This window comes from Hipposideros armiger, unplaced genomic scaffold, assembly GCF_001890085.2.
Source record: "Hipposideros armiger isolate ML-2016 unplaced genomic scaffold, ASM189008v1 scaffold_93, whole genome shotgun sequence".
NCBI classification, from domain to species: Eukaryota; Metazoa; Chordata; class Mammalia; order Chiroptera; family Hipposideridae; genus Hipposideros; species Hipposideros armiger.
This window is the reverse complement of record NW_017731443.1, coordinates 441,251-454,313: the sequence shown is the minus strand read 5'-3', so window position 1 is coordinate 454,313 and position 13,063 is coordinate 441,251. Positions and strand designations below refer to the sequence as shown.

At 39.5% G+C, this 13,063-nt stretch overlaps 1 protein-coding gene across 2 annotated transcripts in view; it reads left to right on the top strand.

Moving 5' to 3' along the window:
• Positions 1 to 13,063, top strand: part of KDM2A (lysine demethylase 2A) — a 99,632-nt gene that overhangs the window by 58,778 nt on the left and 27,791 nt on the right. For both annotated transcript variants that reach the window (XM_019645301.1, XM_019645300.1), the window contains 6 exons: positions 505 to 643; positions 1,286 to 1,364; positions 1,785 to 1,831; positions 6,986 to 7,164; positions 11,480 to 11,586; positions 11,963 to 12,056. In XM_019645301.1, the coding sequence (XP_019500846.1) occupies positions 505 to 643; positions 1,286 to 1,364; positions 1,785 to 1,831; positions 6,986 to 7,164; positions 11,480 to 11,586; positions 11,963 to 12,056 (645 nt within the window). The remainder of the gene's footprint in view (positions 1 to 504; positions 644 to 1,285; positions 1,365 to 1,784; positions 1,832 to 6,985; positions 7,165 to 11,479; positions 11,587 to 11,962; positions 12,057 to 13,063) is intronic.

Here is a 13,063-nt window from a genome sequence, read left to right as displayed (position 1 = left end):
GGGCCCTCTGGTGTCCGAAGCCAGTTCTTAACCATCGCGCCACTCGGCCGGCCCTGTTTTAGTCTATTATTGAAGGTTATTTTAGAAAGCTAATCTAGATACAGCTTTCCCCTATGAAAAAATTGTACTTTCCATCCTGGCCTGAAATGTCTATAAAGACAGTTTGTCCCCACCATGATAAGCAATGATAGACAAATAAAATGTTTAGTAGACTCTATTTGGTCAAAATTTTATTATAAATTTATATCTCTAGGCTGAAAGAGTTAGAGGGAACAAGTCACAAGTAGGGAACCCAGTGGCTTGTTAACATTTTGTTATATTCTGTACATTCTGAGAATTCTAGCTGACCTTTAGTTGAGAGAAAGATCTATAGGCAAGGAAAATTGATGCTTGACATACAACTGAAGTTGAAAGTAACACTTTGCACATGTCGGGGAAATGGACCACTTTGAGCTAGGCATGGAAAAGTACGTGATTTCATCCTTAATGACCCTCTTTCCCCAGCGTGGTACCATGCGGCGCCGCTACGAAGATGACGGCATCTCAGATGATGAGATTGAAGGGAAAAGAACTTTTGACTTGGAAGAGAAACTCCACACCAACAAATATAACGCAAATTTTGTTACTTTTATGGAGGGAAAAGGTTAGTATCATTTTGGTTCAGACCTGCAACCCCTAGATACAGGAAGTTGTAGATTCTGGGAACTGTGTGCTCAGCATCTATGCAGCCTGTTGGTGCTGTGATGCTATTTATCTTTATTTTCTCTATTACACAGTGCCACTCACTCACACACCACCACCACCACCCAAATCCTCCCACCCTGTGAGTCATTCTCTGCCATATTAGAAGAAGAAAGCATTTATTTAGGGCAGGAATGTCACTGGAACTTTTCCCTAAAGTCCCCTCCCTTGGTTTGGGTTTAATTATGAAATAGTATACTAAAAACCCTTTTATGCATGTACCCGCCTCAGCAAAACAGATGTGTGATTCTGTGGGTACCATGCAGCTTTGCTCCTTGGCAGACTGACAGGGATGTCATGGCATGTATTGCAGTGAACAGAATTAAATTTTTAGGCTATTAAGAGACAGGGTGATGATAATTTATAATTTCTGTCTACAGTTTATGACTCATTAATAGTACTGCCCCCCTTCCCCTGTTGGTTAAATTATGAATTTACTGTGGAAATACCAACTTAGCAAACTCCTGAGCCCTGCTTGTCAGTTACCTTTTTCCAGCTTTTTCTACCTCCTGCCTTTCTAACAATTATTTTCCTGTGGTGACAGATTTTAATGTAGAGTATATCCAGCGGGGTGGTTTAAGAGATCCTCTGATTTTCAAGAATTCCGATGGACTTGGAATAAAGTAAGTGTTTTCGGCTTGATTGGATATGGTTGTGAGGTGGCCCTGCTACACCTAGGGCTCTCATAATTGATACTGATAATGGAAAGTAATTTCCCATTTAGTTTAAAAGGGTGTATATTTCTTTTGTTACAAAAACAGTTCATGGTTGTTATGGGTAAAGGAGAAAATGTAAAAAGAAAATTTAAATCTCCTGACATCTACCCTGAGATAATTACTGCTAACACTTTGGCATATGTTCTATTTTACTATGTATATATAGATGTACATATGAGTATATAATAATTTATATTTAAAATATATTTTAAGCCTAAATAAGACAATTGATGTGCCTCAACTGGGGAGTTCTTAGTATCTTAAGAAAAAACGCAGTGGCTAGAGAAGTGTGCTTCCCGTTTATACTTACTGGCATTTGTTTCATAGGATGCCAGATCCAGACTTCACTGTGAATGATGTCAAAATGTGTGTGGGTAAGTATTAAGCTTGTGGCCTTTTGTGTCTTTGAGGCAAAGGGTTTTTTAAAATTTTATTTATTATTATTATCATTATTATTATTATTATTATTATTATTATTATTATTTTAGCTGAGCCATCCTGCCACCTGTTGACAGCGCATTGGCAGCTCAGCTTGGGCCGGGAATTGAACCGGTGACCCTGTTGCTCAGAGCTTGCACTCTTGAGTGAGCTATTAACCAACTGAGCCACTCAGCCAGCCCAAGGCAAAGGTTTTAGATTTGAGTCTTAAATCAGATTTGAAGCTTAGGAAAATTGAGTTATATATTTGGTTAAAGTCTATACTACTTGATTAGAAATTACTATTTAGCCACAGAATTTTGTCAGAGGGAGTTACAAGCTGCTTCATTTAGCACCCATTAGACATAGAATACGTGAACCTCCACTTTTTTCCTGCCTGCCATGTTTATCTCTGTGCCATCCCCCTTCTCCATGAAGAGCCTGCCTTCCAGGGCATGCTACCCAGGAAAATGAAACTTTGTATCTCTGAGCCAAGAATGAAGCTTCTCTCATATCTGTGATTCTCTCCTTAAAAGCAGTAGAGAAATTTCCAGGAAATTTTTACCAATGCTACATTTGGTAACTTGGCCCAGGTTTGAAACTTTGTAAGCTGAGTAGTAGATACATTAAAATTCTCTTCATCAGTGACTGATTAACTTGAGTCTTTAATCTGATTTATATTTTATTATATTCAAAATTTAGGAAAAGAAAGCAAATTAGAACAATCTAGTTACAGAAGAAAACTTCCTGGGGTCAGTAAAGGTTCAGGTCAGTATTCTGCAGACCGCTGTTCAGGGTGGCCCTCCCTGAGATACTCCAGGATCCTTAGGAATTCCGAAATGGTCACTCTCCTGTACATGATAAGACAATAAAGTGGATTAAAATCTTATAGAAATGTTTCCAAACAGGACATGAAACAAAAGGAGTTTTCTGATGTTTTCCTCCTAATACTACAACTTCCTCTATACTGAATCCAGCAGTCTATCACTTAGGAAATTAAATATTGCAGTACTATCTGTTGGCCACTTGAGGGCCCTTCCTAGACAGCTGGGTAACTTTCGTATTTATTTAAGAAGTGAAAGTCACAGCCCAGGTGGAGGAAACTTCTCTAATTCCCTGTATTTTTCACTCTTTCTGTGTTAAATTCCAGCCATCTGCCTGTCATTATGTATTTCCTAGTACCTAGCACTGTCTCTGGAGTATAGTAGGTGCTCAGTAAATTTGTTTAGTGGTTAAAATGACTTGTAGCCTTCACAGGGTTTTCTCAGGGGGCCTCAGAAAACCTACTTTAGTACTTATTGGTCTGTCACTTGACTTCTTTTCCTAATCTACCTCCAGGACAATAATTCCTTGGCTCTATAAGTTAATGCACCACCACAGCTTTTCTCAGTTGGCCAAGCATTCTTACAGGTTTGTGGTCCACCAATGACCTGCATCAAAATCATCTGTGATACTTGTTAAAAACACATACTTCTGGATCTCATCAGAAACTTATTTAAATTTCTGAGCTATACAAACATAAAGACTTTATTGTTATCACTAGTCTCCTATTGGATTTCTTCCCACTTACCGTTTTTTCATTTCCTCATTAATATGTTCACTGCTAATATTGATCTTTGGAAACCTTTTATAAGCTTGTATTTTCCAGATAGATCTACAAATGGTCACAGATATCTCCGCTGTGATTTTAAATAAAGCAGTGATTATATCTAACCTAACAGACTCGACTCATCAGAAATTTCAAGTGATGCCCAACTTTATGTCCAAGTTGTTTAAAGTCTAGATGTTTTCCTCCCCTTGGATAACTAACAATTGTCCAAGTGCAGTGAACAAAATATTGGTGATTACAGTAATCCATCTGCAGCACTACATGTACTTTGGCTAATCCAGTCTTATTTTCCACCTAACTTAAGAGTGTTACATCTCCAGTGTCAGTTTATGTCCCAAAAAGAATACCATTCTATTGTGTAAACTTTATGTGATGGGATATATTGGTTGAGAGTATGGACTCTAACAAAACTGTCCAGGTTCAGACCCCAGCTCTACTAATTACCAGCTTTGTAACTTTAGACAAGTTACTTAGATGTGAAGTGCTTAGAACAGTGTCTGGCACTTAGTATGTGCTCAATAATGTTAGCCGTTACTCTTAAGTGCTCTGGTAGCATTGGCAGAGTGGGTCTGCTTTTTCTTTGATCAGAATTCTTGAAGGAAAGGTTCGTTTTAATTTGTAAAATTTTTTATTGTAAAATACAGATAACATAAAATTTACCAGTGTAATAATTTTAAAGTATACAGTTCGGTGGCATCAATATATTCACAGTGTGCAACCATCACTAGTATCTAGTTCCAGAATTTTTTTATCAGCCCCAAATAGAAACTCCTTACCCATTAAGTAGTCACTCCTCATTCCCTCCTTCCCTCAGGCCTGGCAACCACTAGTCTACACTCTGTGGATTTGCCTGTTCTGGATATTTCATATGAGTGGAATAATATGTAGCCTTTTGTGTCTGGCCCCTTTTACTTAGTATAATATTTTCGAGATTTATGTTGTAGCATGTAACAGTACTTAGTTCCTTTTTACGGTTGGAAAATATTCCATCATATTGGTAAACGACATTTTATTAATCCACTCATCGATTGGTGGACATTTGGGTTACTTCCACCTTTTGGCTATTGTGACTAGAGCTGCTGTGAACATCCGTGTAGAAGTTTTTGTTCGAACAGCTGAGTTTGATTCTTTCGGCTATATATCCAGTAGTGAAATTGCTGAGTTATATGGTCATTCTATGTTTACTTTATTGAGGAATCACCAGACTTTTCCATAGCAGCTGTGCCACTTTACGTGCCCACAAGCAAAAAGTATGAGGGTTCCAATTTCTCTGCATCCTTGCCCGCTCTTATTTTACTTTCTTTTGTTGTTGTTGTTTTTTTTGTTGTTTTTTTTTGTTATGGCCATCCCAATGGGTAGGAAGTACTATTTCAAGGCAATTCTGATTTAACCTTTGCTTTTTCTTCCAAATTATGAAGGGCAGTTTAGTCTGTTGCCTTACTTACCAGATTTTATATATATATTTATTTTTTTTTAATTAAATTGGGGAATTGGGGGAGGGGAACAGTGCTGGGGAATCGGGGGAAGGGGAACAGACAAGTTGCTGTCCTTTTGTTCCTCAGTCTAGTTGTGGAGGACATCGCTTCACTGGCCCATGTTGGTATTATCATTGCGCTCTTCCCGGGTGAGGCAGATCAGTCGCCGGCCTCTGGACAGCAGCTCACACCGGCTGCTGGCCACTCACGCTGGCTGCCGGCCACACATGGTAGCTTATGGCAGCCCACTGGAGCAGAGGCTACAGCCTACGCCATCACTGGCGACTCACGGCAGTGCAGCTGCAGGTCGAGCTGTTTGTTCACCATCTTAGCTGTAGAGGGAGCAGCATCGCTGGCCCTCATGTGGGATCCGAACCGGGGCCCTGCTGCTCAGTGCTGGTGTCCCAAACCAGCTCTTAACCAACGCGCCACTCAGCCGGCCCTTATCAGTTATATTTTTATGTGGATGCTGCTGTGTCTACTTCAGTGTGGCCATGCTCTTATCCTCTTTCCTGTTAACCTTTATCTCTAACTAGACTATAAACTCCTTGAAGGCAGGGGGCCAGGTCCTGACACTACTTGGTGTATCTGCCAAGGCAAGTATGTAGTAGGTATTGGTTACCTACTTTCTTACAAGTTTCTTACAAGTTAAACAATATATTTTTTATATATAATTTTTTTTAATGTTTCTTTTTTTTTTTTTTTTTAATTGAATACAGTGTGTTTTTCCAGGACCCATCAGCTCCAAGTCAAGTAGTTGTTTCAATCTAGTTGTGGAGGGTGTGGGGATCGAACTGGCAGCCTTAGTGTTATGAACACTGTGCTCTAACCAACTGAGCTAACCAGCCGCCCCGCAATATTTTTGTTTTTAACTTTCTTAAATTTATTGGGGTTACATTGATTAATAAAACTACATAGGTTTCAAGTATACAGTTCTGTAATATATCACCTGTATGTTGCATTGTGTGTTCACCACCCAAAGAACAATATTCTTAACATTCCAATGGCAGCTTTTTATTTTCTCTCTCCCTTCTTTGGCCACCATTTTCTTAACTTTTTAACTGTATTGCCTCTGCATATCTTCTCTTACACTGTTGCCTCTGTTTGGAATTCTCTCTGTTGAATCTTTCTTGCTGGAATTGTATTTATTCTTTAAGTCCCAACTCAAATGTCTCTTCTTCCTTCTTTTTTCTTTAAAAGCCTTCTCTGGCCAATCTAGTTAAAAAAAAGATATTTTCCTTTACTTTTAACTATGGCTTGAGCAAGTAGTAGGAGAGCTGCGATTTTAATGTAGATTTCATTGGTCCCAAAGCTGTTGTTTTCTCCCCCTACTATTTTATGCTCCCCATGTGGCTTTGTGGCTTTGTTGTACTTGTTATCATTGGTTGAAAATCTGATGTAGAAAAATCTCTGTATCCATCATGGTATCTTTTTCATTTCATTCAAATATTTATGGAATGCATGTGGGGGGTGTATATTAGAACTACTTGACAGGTTTGGGAAATAACCCTTTTAAACAGGAGAATAGACAGATTCAAATTTAATCTAGTCTCACCTTAAGTAGTGGATCTTTAATTCAAATTGTGGGGTAGACTAGGTTCAGTTTCAAGCCTGCATCAGAGCAGTGTGGCTCAGTGGGGAAGCACACTGGCTACCTGGGTTCTTGTCCTGCTTTGTCCTGTGAGTTACCTAGCACCTGTCTTCTCGATAAAAAGGAGATTAGTACTTAGCAGTTAGAACTGTTATAATTGAGTGACATGTTGACTATAAGATTCAGTGCCTGACCACATAGTAAACATGCCAAAGGGAGTGATTGTTGTTTTAATACTAACTGCTGTCTTTCCCATTTTCTGTGATTTGATTTTCTGTGGATTATCTGTGTCAAGTCACAACTATCTCCTTGTCTATTACTGAATACCCTAAATAAGAAAGGATAGTTTGTTGCCTTCCACTTGTATTTTATGTTCTTAATATTTTTAAGGGTATTAGTGGCTCAGTAGAGATGATGGGTGCATCTTTCATGGCAGGGAGTCGTCGCATGGTGGATGTCATGGATGTGAACACACAGAAAGGCATTGAAATGACCATGGCTCAGTGGACGCGCTACTATGAGACCCCAGAGGAGGAGCGAGAAAAACTCTATAATGTCATCAGCCTGGAGTTCAGCCACACCAGGCTGGAGAACATGGTGCAGAGGCCCTCCACGGTGAGCCTAAGCATTTTCCCCACACTGTCATTGTCACCCAGAGGGTTGTTGATGTCCTAGGCGAATTTATTACTTTTTGTGCGTACCAAGATGAAGGTGAACAAGACAATTTGATAAGAATACCTTGTACTTTCAGAAGGTTCACCATTTTCCAAAATCACTTAATACTGTATAGGGAGGGGCCATTCTGATTTGCATCGCCAATAACTTAATTTAGAACCAGTGGCCTTTGCACATAATGGAGAAGAAACTGAAAATTCACTCTTATAAGAATTGTCATAGGAAGTTTGCCTAATACGTTTCTGTCCTATTATAGGTTTACGTTTGCTGAGAAGCCTGGGAGAAAACTGCTTTAGAAGCAGGTTATTGTTTTATGAGATTTCTTGAGTAGATAGATTCTACCGGATGTCTAGTAGCAATAAACTGATACCCCATCCTAAGGGAAAGTTAGTTTTTGATCCTTAGCTCTCCTGCAGGTAGATACTGATTTTACCTATCTTTTGGCAAAGTAGCGGCTGTCTACAGGACCTCGAGAATAGTTATTGTGCTGAAGGAGAACAGGACCTCGAGAATAGTTATTGTGCTGAAGGAGATTGGTTTCACTTTTGAAATATACCTAGTCATTTTTAGACCATTTTTATTCATTTAATTCTTGACTCAGAACTCACTTTTCTTAAGTATTCCATCTAGAACAGCAGAACTTGGAATTTACTAATTATTTTTTTAAAGCCAAGGTCTCAATGTTTCATCCTATCTCCATTTATTTTAATTATACCCTTTGACTTTGAAAGTTTGAAATATGGTAATTGCTTATAATATCATTATATATGTATATATGTGTATATATACATACACACACATACTTCCGCTTACTAATAAATTGAATTGTTATTATCACTAATAAATTGGTATGTGTAGACCAACAGGAAAATGTTCACAGTATTTCACTATTATCTGAAGAAGACAGTATAATTTTTTTATCATTGCTTCTTCTTACTGGAAATTCTATAACTAAATACAGAATTTCTTTTTTTTTTTAAGATTTTTATTGGGGAATTGGGGGATGGTAATAGCGCTGGGCAATCGGGGGAAGGGGAATAGACAAGTTGCTGTCCTTTTGTTCTTCAGTCTAGTTGTGGAGGACGTTGCTTCACTGGCCCAAGTTGGCACCATCATTGCGCTCTTCCCAGGCGAGGCAGATCAGTCGCCGGCTTCTGGACGGCCACTCACGGCGGCTGCTGGCCGCTCACGCTGGCTGCTGGCTACACATGGTAGCCCATGGCAACCCACTGCCGCTGGGGCTGCCGCATACGCCATCGCCTGCGACTCATGGCAGCCCAGCTCCAGGTTGAGCTGTTATTCAGCATCTTAGCTGTACAGGGCAGTGTCACTGGCCTTCAATGTGGGATCCGAACCGGGGCCCTCTGGCGTCCCAAGCCAGCTCTTAACCAACACGCCACTCGGCCAGCCCTAAATACAGAATTTCTCATTAAGAAAACATACCCCCCTAGAATGACAAAAATCCTTTTTATAATAATCATCATTTGGTGGTCATGTGGACATACAAAAAGACAGGAAATACAGGTGGTTAGAATATAGCCTTGTTATTAGCCAAACATGGCCTACTTAGTAAATAAAGAATTCAATAAGAGAGGGATGTAATAATCACATTAATATTGTTTATAAATATGTTCCTTAATATTTTTAGAATTTCAATTAAAAAATATGATTGTAGTTATAAAATTAAAACTTTTCCGTTTTTAAAGTTTAGAAATGTGTTATTCAACATGAAGCCGTCTTTGTAACATCCTTAATTTATTCATTTTGTCCCTAGTTTTAATGATAAAAATTTTATATCATTTTATAAAAATTAGAAAAATACTGCACCATTAGATAGTGGTTGTAAATCTATAGAAGGGCTCAGAAATAGAAATTTTCTAGAGGACAAAGGACAATGCACAAGTATTTTTTAGGGGCCTAAAGCATGACTGGAAAGATTGGGTGAGCTATTACCAAGGTCACCTCCTAAAAGCAAGCAAACTTTCTGACCTTGCTATGGAAGCAGGAACATGCTTATTCTGCTGGACTACTATTTGTTTATTTACTATCCCCGCTCCGCCACAGTGTATCCCTCCATTTATCTAGATCTTTTCTAATGCATCTCCATAATGCTTTTTATAAACCAACGTTATTGAGGTACAGTTAATATACAATAAAATGTACCCATTTTATATTTCAGTGAGTTTTGACAAATATATTCATTTGTGTAATCTTTTACATAAACCAGATAATTTCTTGTTCACTGCGATATTTACACCTTTAGAGTTAGGTTATTAGTTTAAGTGCCTGCCACATGTTAAGTAAGCACTGTGCTAGGTACTAAAGGTACTGTGGAAAATAAGATCATTCTTATCCTCAGAATGCATAGAGTTTCATGGGGAAGAAAGACCAGAAAATAGGCATTTATATAAACTTCAATATGGTAAGTGCTTCAAAAGTGAACCAGCATGGAGTGTTGTGGGGCCCATGGCAAGGACCCACCTAAGCTGACTGGAGGAGAACTGGGGAAGCTCTTTAGAGGAAGTGACACCTAAGCTTGGCATGAAGGAAATAATGAGGCAGAGAAGGAGAACTAGGATTCCAGGTAGAAGGAATAGAATGTGTAAAAGTAGGTGCAGGGAGTGAGGTGGGCAACTATTAAGTGCCCACTATGGATACCTGCATAAAGTGGGATTCTCTGGTGAGATGAGAGATCAGTTACGGTAACTGAGAAGTAGATAAAAAGTAGCAACAGAAACAATGTGCAAATTTGTTGGGTGATGGAAGGCCATGAGCTGTTTTTGCACAGTGTATGAATACATTTGGTCCTAGGTATTGGTCTTCTTGCCAGTTGGGCCCTATATTGGTGCAAAGAGGTAGAAACTGGTGATTATCCCTACTAGAGACTTATTCTCACGTGGATGAGGCTATTTAGCAAAAGGACTATCGAGAATCTAAAGATTAACCTAAGAAAAAGTATAAATACCTTGCCACAATATTCTCTTGGTAGTCCAACGATACCTACTAATGCCAAATAAAGGGAGGCCAGGGTAATTGACTCATTGCTGCAGGTGAGAAATTCTGGCCAGAAAAATTGAGCTTTCTCTGAATGAACGCTGGATAAAAAAAAATACTCCTGTGTTTCTAACTTCTCTCCCCATCCAGACCCAAGAACTTACAGTGTGTTGAGCAAGTACAATTATTCATTATTCTGAGAAAGGCTTCCCAAAGGGTAATACCAGGCGATGGGAGATGCTGACCACTACATTAGAGAACAGAACGTAGACTTTGATTGAGGAAAAGAAAGGAATCTGGGTCTCATTCAGTGTCCAAGGCCCAGTGGATGCTCAGTTAAAACTTTGGCTCCCTGAACAGAAATTCTTCGAAATGAAGTAGCAAGTTAACCTTCATAGCTGCTCCTCGTGCGCGTTTCAACTTGCATGTCATTGATGATCCCTTCCAAACACTCTCCCACAGTTTACATCTAGACGTCCATTGGACACCTGCCTCATGTGATTATGCACAGATTGTATGCATTTGTTTAGATATAATATACATTGTAAAGAAATAAATGATCAAATGTATCAATGTTGTTATAAAGCTTACTAGATACATGTTTTTTTTACAGCTATAAGTTAGATATTTGCAACATCAGTGCTACGCTGCTTTCATGGTTGTTTGGCTCACACTTTATCTACCTGAGACTGTTTCTTAGAGATCAGATGAGTTCCAGGGGCTCACATATGATCTCGAGAAAACATGACAGATCTGGAATTTCTGATTTCTAACCTAGTATATTCTATAGCACATAGCAAGTCTACAAATCCCTACTGGATTTCTTTTCTTCTTTTTTTTTAAACTTTTGGTAGCTGAGTAGCTCTAACAGTGACCTTCCAGTAAGTTTATAGGTACTTTCCAGTGCCTCTTATTGGATTAAAAATACAGTTGATTATACTTGTACTGACACAGAAGAGAGGGCCTGGTTGGATACTGCTGTGTAATTAATGACTTCATTTTGATAGGTGCTGCATTTATGATCATTTTGATGGAACCATTAGTCTTTATTCTCATTGAATAATTACTTTTAGAATGTTTGCCCGTTGACACTTAAGATTTAGCAGCAGATTGTTTTAGTTTGCTTATAATTATGATGCTTATAATTAAATTGTAGTCTTTCAGTGTGTATTTTGAGAAATTCTGTTTTTCTTGACTTTCAAATTCTCTTTAATCCCCACCCTTGCCTTGAAGCCTAAATGTTTCCTTCTCTTTTCTAAAGGTGGATTTCATTGACTGGGTGGACAACATGTGGCCAAGGCATTTGAAGGAAAGTCAGACTGAATCCACAAACGCCATCTTGGAGATGCAGTACCCGAAAGTGCAGAAGTAAGTGGCTCACCTGCGTGTGCCGGTGTGCTGTGTGCTGTGGGAGACCAGCATGCCAGCAAGGAATGCGTTGTTCCTACCTTAGGAGTCTTGCTCCGCGTCCTGAAGGATCAAAACCAGGAATTGTTTAAAGAGTAGTAGTAGCCTTTGCAGTTCGAAGGGAAGAGTATATATAAGAGAACCATAGCCCATGATCACGTAGTTTAAAAATCTTACCCTTCTGGTAATGTGATGACTTGACATTGCATTCCCCTCACGGACTGGGAGTGGATTAGCAGAAGGTAGATGAAGCACACACGGGGAGAGGGTGGTATTGTGGTGGGGCAGGTTCTCTCTTTCTCGCCAGTGCACTAACCCTGCTGCTGTTTTGGGTCAGGTACTGTCTGATGAGTGTTCGAGGCTGCTACACTGACTTCCATGTGGACTTTGGTGGGACCTCTGTTTGGTATCACATCCATCAAGGGGGAAAGGTATGGCCACGGTTGTGAGGGGGTTGGAACCTGACGCTGGTCGTATGCCATTGCTTCAGTTCATGCATGCTGAACATACCCGGGAAGTGAATCTATTAGGACATTGTCCCCATTCGTTTCTAGAGAGCCGTAGATTAAGTTGACCTTCTTGACCTTGGCTAGAGTTCTGTAGGAATTAGTATTCACCTAGTCCACAGTTACTATGCCAACGTGGGCACAGCACCTAGTAAACCTCAACAGTCCTGTTTATAGATTCCCAAAGCAGAATTCCCAGATGAAGGCAAGGAAGTGGTTTCAGGAAAACAAGATCATTTCTCTACATGAAAGTGTAATAAGATAGTAGAAGGGAACAGAAATTTTGGATAGATTCACAATGAAATCAGCAAATCAGGATCCAAAGCACCTTTCCCTACATGTATGGAGGCATTGGTCTGAAATGTGACCAAAGGAAGCCTGTAAGTCCTCCCTGAAGATATAAATAGATTTTGAATGATTCTCCTCATTCATAAAGAACTGTATTCCAGCTTGTCCAAGAGTGTTTCTGAATGCTGTGTGAGAATGAAAACCTAGAATACCAGAGGTTTATAGAATTATACTCGTTGTGTTACCCCTTCCCCCTTACTTAGAAGTGGATGCATTTGTAAGAGAAAAGTAAAACCGGAATGAAAACATAAAGCTTTTAAAACGTGAGTTCCTAATCTAAAACAGCTATACCTCCAAAGTCATTTTACTTATTTTGGATCCATTTAAGTGGTATCTTAAGTTTTATCCTTTTGATCTTGGTTGCTACCTTGGAACAAAGCAACCCAGGCCTGTCTCTTGAAGATTTTGTGCCTAACTAACTGTACCCTTTAGCACTCTAGAGGCCAGAGAGCCAGGGGTGAATAGAGGACTGCATAGGTAACAAGCCGAATACCCCACTTCTCTCTGAGTCCTGGATGGGTCCCTTGTTCTGCAGTCAAACCCCAGGGAAACCCTTATGCTATTGGATCAAGTGGAGGACAAAA